Raw genomic sequence first — 7,123 nt, forward strand, 5'->3', positions numbered from 1 at the left:
GTTCTTTCCACGATACGTATCACGATATCATTTTTTCAAGATCGATATATCGGGTGATTTCAAATTGGGATTTTTATCGTTTGTTAATGTTATATTTGTACTTGCCAAATGCCTTCGCTTCCCAGGAGCGAGCATCCTGGGCCCCAAGATGGCTGTGTATTTTTTGAATGAGTAAAACATTATGTTGTGCCAGCATCTTGGCCATTTTTGAACTTCAGTTTATACCTTAATGTATCAGATTGCTTCCGAATTAAAAAATCAGAATTATGCAATACACGTGTATATCGTGATACGCATAGCAATAGGTCCTTGTGCGTTGCAATATAGTGTGAAACACTTTAAACCTCCAATACCCACCCCTAATACGAAAGCGCCGTGAAGCTCATCACAGTGCTAGTCCGTTCGCGGAGCTCTCTATACTATCGCTGCCACCAGTCAAAACTCCCCACTGTGATAGGTGGCCACAACCATGCTTGGAGTTGAACTCGCAACCGACTGACCGTTTTGTTTACAAACAAGTGATGACTGTCGTGACGCTGAATACACTTACCGCTGATAAATTACTTTCTTTGTTTGTCAGTTTGAATTTTTATTTCATTAAAAGTATCATCTTTAATTGATATAGTAAGAATGTAAGGGAGAAGTTGGTTGATTTTCTTCTTCTAACCCCTTTTAACGGTTGGAACATATCGCCCTGCCATATACTAACAATGTCGCATAGTTACGCTACAGCGCTTAAGTAACTCTTTATTCTTCTGCTTTTATCCTCTTGGTCGGCCGGTTGGTTTTAGTTAGCGTCAGTTGAATTAAAAAACGCCAGTCCTTTTGTATTTTGAATGCCTTCAGTTAAGAAACACAAAATAGAAACTGTCTTTGTGAGAATGTACGCTTGTAACATTCTACCCAGTTTTCATCTCATGACCTACATGTGATGTGAATGGTTGTGTTTCAACATGTTGCAACAACATGCAGGCATATTGCAGGTTATGCCTAAAGCATGACGGGATGTTAAAATCGCCTAATGTAACTGTCAGGATCAGCCAATCAGAGTGCAGCTTCTCTCAACAACACATTTGTTGATAAGGGTTAGCTGCGTAACATGTTTTCAGTATCGATTGAGATCGGTTAAATATCATCTTGGTGTCATCAGGGATAGTTTGGAATTTGCAATGTAAGTATATATATTAATGTGAATATTTACATATTTTTGTCCCGATATAGACATAAAGGTGTATACTCAAAAGACGTTAAAACATCCGATTCTTTCATATTACTGTAATAACCTGTCATTGCATGGCATGACGGAGGATTTACTGATATCGTTGATGTCGGCAATCTCACCTTAAACCCCACCCTTGGTGAAGTATCTTGAACAATTAAACATTAAGGTAAGGTGGTATGACATGGTGACGCTGGGTTTGTTGTTCAAGTCACTCTCTTTATCAAGAAAAGGACATACCACGTGTCATAAAAGGCGGTACCTCTCGATGATGCCGTCGAAGGGTTTCAACATATAACACTAGCTTTGTGAAACCCCAATTCAGTATTTCTAGGTTACGCCAGTTTAACACGCACGTAAGACGTACGACTGCTTTTTGTGTTGGAGGAGAGAGTCTTCATTCAAACCTGCCTTTTCAGATCCGCTGTTCCTGCCTTTAAGTGAAGCGTGTGAATAAGGGCATGAAAGGAGCGTCATTGTCTGGAACATTACACAACATTTACATTCATTTAACTCATGGTCTAACGAACACGGTTGCCGTGACACAACGAATAGTTGCCGCCTGACTACAGGTGCGAGCATGAATTTGAACAACGTCCACGTAACGATGTGACATGCATGTTTCTTTACCGGGAGGGAGTGACCGTCTTAACGTTCGACACATGCGGTATACGTGCACACAAGTAGACATGGAACGGGTGCACATGATGTGTCCTCGTTTTAGGGCTTAGTTAGAAGTGATTTTTTCGAAAGAATGAAAATTTAAGAAGAAATAAGATTAAACATATTCTACAGCAAAAGAAATTACATCATCCACTCACATTATCATCATACCTCATCAATTTACATTATCAACTTACATCATCAATTTACATTATCAACTTGTATCATCAATTCACATTTTCAACTAACTATTGTTAGTTTTTATTATAAACTTACATTTTCAATTTGCATTGTCAGCTCACATTATCAACTTACATTATCAATTTACCTTATCAACTTAATTTTCATTTTCAATCATCCACTTACATCATTTATATAAACAAAATGTTAATTAGTTTGTGGGGCTCACTGCACATGGCAAATTGTGACATTACGGAATTGACATGTTCAAATGGTCTACAAATACCATTTTTTTTCTTTTTGACACTTGCAAGTTTCAAGAAAACCAAATCCATAAAAAAAACTTCCTTGTGTTAAAATTTTTGTTTTGTTTTTAAAATGCTTTCTAAACACCTCTACCATCAGTCTTTTGACACATATTTGGACAAACAATAGTTTGACATGACCAACGTCCAATTTTCATTGATGTGAAAACATTTCATTATGAATTTTTTTTTTTAAACAAAAAAAAGCTAACATCATTTATAACTCTGGCAGACCTGTTGCCCTTCCATGAGAAGATGCCCTGAAACTTCCTCACACACAAAAAAGAGGTTGTAATCCAGAAAGGTTTCATGTCTTCGTGATTTATCAAGTTATTGGAGTTCCCGTCGACAAGGTTTAAGTGCTACTGTTATCGCAACACTTCTTATTTTTCCGACCCGTGAAGATCCAGGGTAGAATAGGTCTTCAGCAACCCATGCTTGCCGTAAAAGGCGACAATGCTTGTCGTAAGAGGCGACTAACGGGATCTGGTGGTCAGGCTCGCTGACTTGGTTGATGCATGTCATCGAATCCCAATTGCGTGGATCGATGGTCATGATGTCAATCACTGGATTGTCTGGTCCAGACTCGATTATTTACAGACCGCCGTCATATAGCTGGAATATTGCTGGGTGCGGCGTTCGTGTATTTTAAGAAGGAGGAAGTGTTTAATGTGCGCCGTTAAATAACAAACAAACAAACAAATCTTATTTTCCCTTGTTATTGCCGTTGCAGCATGTGTGAACAAAAGGCAATGATCAAGAACGCCGACATGGGCGAGGAACTACAGCAGGACGCCGTGGACTGTGCCACGATGGCCATGGAGAAGTACAACATCGAGAAGGACATCGCCGCCTTCATCAAGAAGGAGTTCGACAAGAAGTACAACCCCACCTGGCACTGCGTCGTCGGCCGCAACTTTGGCAGCTACGTCACCCACGAAACCAAGCACTTCATCTACTTCTACTTAGGCCAGGTGGCTGTTCTGCTCTGGAAGTCTGGATAACGTCTAACCCATAGTAACATACATAGTTGTGAGTGGAGACATGCATGTGCCCAAATGGCGGTTTCGGAATCAAGTTGAACTGTCCTCTTGGTTGTCCACAGAAACATTCATCGCCTGTGTAGGCTGTCGATCTGACAAGAACTGGGTGCTGTTGTCATCACGAGCCATAGGGCAAAATTTCAAAAAAAACGTATTTCCTCTATTAGAAGCAGTCCTCTATTATTAACATAAGACCCATGAAATTCCGGGGTAGACTAGGTCTTCAGCAACCAATGCTTGCCGTACAAGTCGACTATGCTTGTCGTAAGAGGCGAGTAACGGGGTCGGGTGATCAGGCTCACTGACTTGGTAGGTCGATGCTCATGAAATCATTCACTGGATTGTCTGGTCCACTATTGATTATTTACAGATCGCCGTCTTATAGCTGGAGTATTGTTGAGTGCAGCATTAAACAACAAACAAAAGTATTAACATAAGGACCAGGGTAAGGTTTTGAAATGAGAGAGGTTAAGGGCCGGGTCAGCTACTGCCAATTGTTCCTCCCCATTACATCCGAGTAGTATTACGTATTATAAAATAAACAGAACATCTAATAAGAGCATGTCTCTAATATGGGCAGTGTTAAATTGATGTGAATTTAATGAGAGTCTTGGCTTTTACATCATGAAAAACAGTATGTCAAGTAATTGAGCTGTTTTGATTAAAAATGCACGTAGTCGAAGTTGTTACCATGGCTACGGCACTGTAGACGACTGCCAAGGGAGGACACCTCTAAGGTGATGTAACCATAGGAAAACCCCAGTTCAATATATTTGGATGATTTATTGTAATTGGGCGGTGCGATGGAACATGGAAGCCTGACAATTGAATTCCCCTTTGAATTCGGTATATTATTATTTATGTATTGTATTCAATGCAATCAAAACTGTGTCTATGATAACAGGAACAGTGATCTATCGTGTTACATTTTACATTCTCCAGATTAATGATTGTTTTATTCCATGTTTGTTTGATGTAATGGGTGTTTGTATATGTTTTATATGAACTACTAAACACTTGATGCCTGTAAACGATACCTGTGTTGTTCACTCAGCCTCCACTGCGCACAACAGTCTTCACATGTGTTTGTGTGCGTGCGTCCGTGCGTGCGTGCGTGCTTGCGTGTGTCTCTGTGTGTGTGTGTCTGTGTGTGTGCGTGCGTGCGTGTGTGTGTGTCGGAGGAGGAGGAGGAGGGGGGGGGGGGTGTCTTTGTGTGTGTGTGTGTGTGTGTGTGTGTGTGTGTGTGTGTGTGTGTGTGTGTGTGTGTGTGTGTGTGTGTGTGTGTGTGTGTGTTGGGGGAGGCTTGACTTTATGTTTGTGTGTGTGTGTGAGAGAAAGAGAGAGAGAGCGAGGGGAAGTCACGTTAAACGATGTCGGGGTATGCATTGAATCAATCAGGCCAGTGTTGTATAGTAGATCTATCACTTTTCTGCGCATGTCTACGCCATGCATGGGAACTGCGCGTAAAAACAACGCCCACCCTTGGGTCGATGCCCGGATGTTTCACCAATACCTACTGACATTCCCATGTAAACCTAGCTACGTTCACGCAAAATGGCCTTCTGTATTTGGACCGCCTCCTTGTTCTAGTGGTCTATAGTGGTAGAGCGTCCTCCCTGAGAGCAGAAGGTCGGGCGGTTCGATCCCCGGCCGCGTCATATCAAAGGACGTTAAATGATGGTATTTGTTGTTACCCTGTATGGCGCTCGGCATTAAGGGGCTGAAACAAGGACTGGTCGGCTCGTAGTCAGTATACTGTGTCTGAATGGGGTATTCATGTTAAACTGCGGCATGGTATCTGAGTGGGCCAGCACTATAAAATCGGCGTCAGTCCGGACCAGTACAAGTACACACACACACACACACACACACACACACACACACACACACACACACACACACACACACACACACACGTCGCTATATAAATGCAATAATCTTGAACGCGACGCTTAACCTCAACTCACCTCACCCCACCTCACCTCACCTCACCTACTGTAAGCGCCCACTGGCCAACCGCTAGACAAATCTGTAAATAATTTGTACGGGATCGCGTGGGTAGGCTCGATGACTTGGTTGATGCATGTCAAGTGCGTGTCAATCCCAAGTGCATGCGTGGATCGATGCTCATGATGTCAATCACTGGATTGTCAGGTCCAGACTCGATTATTAACAGACCGCCGTCATATAGCTGGAATACTGCTGAGTGCGGCCTCAAACAAACACTTGGCGATTGTTGTTAAAGGAATCAGTATGAAAAGAACAAGATTTCACTGGGAACGGCAACTTCCAGAATTTATTTTAAATCAATAGTCTTAATCACGGGAGTACAAGTGTCGATATTGACCTTTTCTCAATAAAGTGAGACACTGTCTCAGACAGTTTCTAAATGTAGAGTTTTAGTAACATGCAAGTCTGCTCGTACTGATTTAACTACAATTTTAATGAAGCAGGTGAAGGAATAGCAAGGTACCCTTTAATAAACCAAACAATAATTCACCATTTACAATGTATGTGTTAGCCACACAACAATATAACCTAAAACAGAGAGAGAGAGAGAGAGAGAGAGAGGGAGGGAGATGTCGGGTCTTCATTTATTTTCCAACGGCACACAGCCCACAGTCTCAATCACAATGCGCAACGGAATGCATCTGAATAAATATCAGAAATAATTTACCTAGTGACACTTTTCCTGGAAATATAATGACCTACCGGGTATATTTACTTAAAGCAATTTGTGAACTTCAATATAACTGTATAACAACAACACAATACTGCATGAAGGCTACTGCTGATACATCAGTCTCAACATTCAAGATGTCTACAATAATCACTATACACACCTGTAACAGGAATACAGTATTTAGAATACTACTTGCATAAACAGCCTTCATACATATTATCTCATAATGGAAATAATTAATGCAAATAGTCACTTTTACACTCTGCCATTGGGCTTAATCAAAACCCATCACTTCCGGGTTGTGTATTTAATGCAACAATATGCAAAATGAAAACAGAGAGAGAGATGTCAGGTATTCATTTATTTTCCAACGGCATACAGCCCAAAGTAAACGGGCAATTCTGATTCGTCAGTTCACCTTTGGGTGGTAGCGGACCCATCCAAAGAGTTATTTCCCTTTGACCATGGAAATTATCATTATTTCACTTTCTGATATACGTTTGTGACACCTACGAACACATTCTCAAGATCAGAGTAAAGTCATCTTCCCCAAGCTCCTCACAGCGATATCCCGTTAGGGAAGCTTGCATATTCACGAGGCAAGGGAGTTAACTGACCGTAAAAGCCTAGTTTCCATTTACCTCTGCTTCGGGCAGATGACCAAAAGAGTCACTTTATAGTTCATCGTTCACTCAACATTCGCAATCGTTAAAGTGACGTCACGTCGTAGACCCGGGTTCGATTCCACAAATGGGTAAAATATATGAAGCCCATTTCTGGTGTCCCCCGCCGTGATGTTGCTAGACTCTTGCTAAAGGCGGCGTAAAACCACACTCACTCACCTTAATTTTTTTTTATTACATCTTCATATTTACATTCTATATACACAGGTATACACATTCAAATGTGATCCAAACTGACTTCTATGACGCAGTGCCGGTCAGATTAGCAAGCCTCGGACTGGATGATATACAATCCTGTATACAAACCGATGTTTTGGAATGCCGAATTATAGACAAACACCAAAGTG

At 41.4% G+C, this 7,123-nt stretch overlaps 1 protein-coding gene across 2 annotated transcripts; it reads left to right on the top strand.

Annotated features, from left to right (window-relative positions):
• Positions 1-1,020: 1,020 nt before the first annotated feature.
• Positions 1,021-4,444, top strand: LOC124138252 (dynein light chain 2, cytoplasmic-like). Of its 2 annotated transcripts, none has more exons than XM_046504809.2 (2): positions 1,021-1,171; positions 3,101-4,444. In XM_046504809.2, exon 2 carries the CDS (start codon positions 3,102-3,104, stop codon positions 3,369-3,371), a length of 270 nt encoding a protein of 89 aa, XP_046360765.1. In that variant the 5' UTR covers positions 1,021-1,171; position 3,101; the 3' UTR covers positions 3,372-4,444. The 2 variants fall into 2 exon arrangements, with proteins under 2 accessions (XP_046360765.1, XP_046360766.1); XM_046504810.2 differs by having other exon boundaries at positions 1,067-1,171; positions 3,095-4,444.
• The last annotated feature ends 2,679 nt before the right edge of the window (positions 4,445-7,123 follow it).

Source organism: Haliotis rufescens, unplaced genomic scaffold, assembly GCF_023055435.1.
Source record: "Haliotis rufescens isolate VD_foot unplaced genomic scaffold, xgHalRufe1.0.p SCAF_5, whole genome shotgun sequence".
Classification (NCBI taxonomy): domain Eukaryota; kingdom Metazoa; phylum Mollusca; class Gastropoda; order Lepetellida; family Haliotidae; genus Haliotis; species Haliotis rufescens.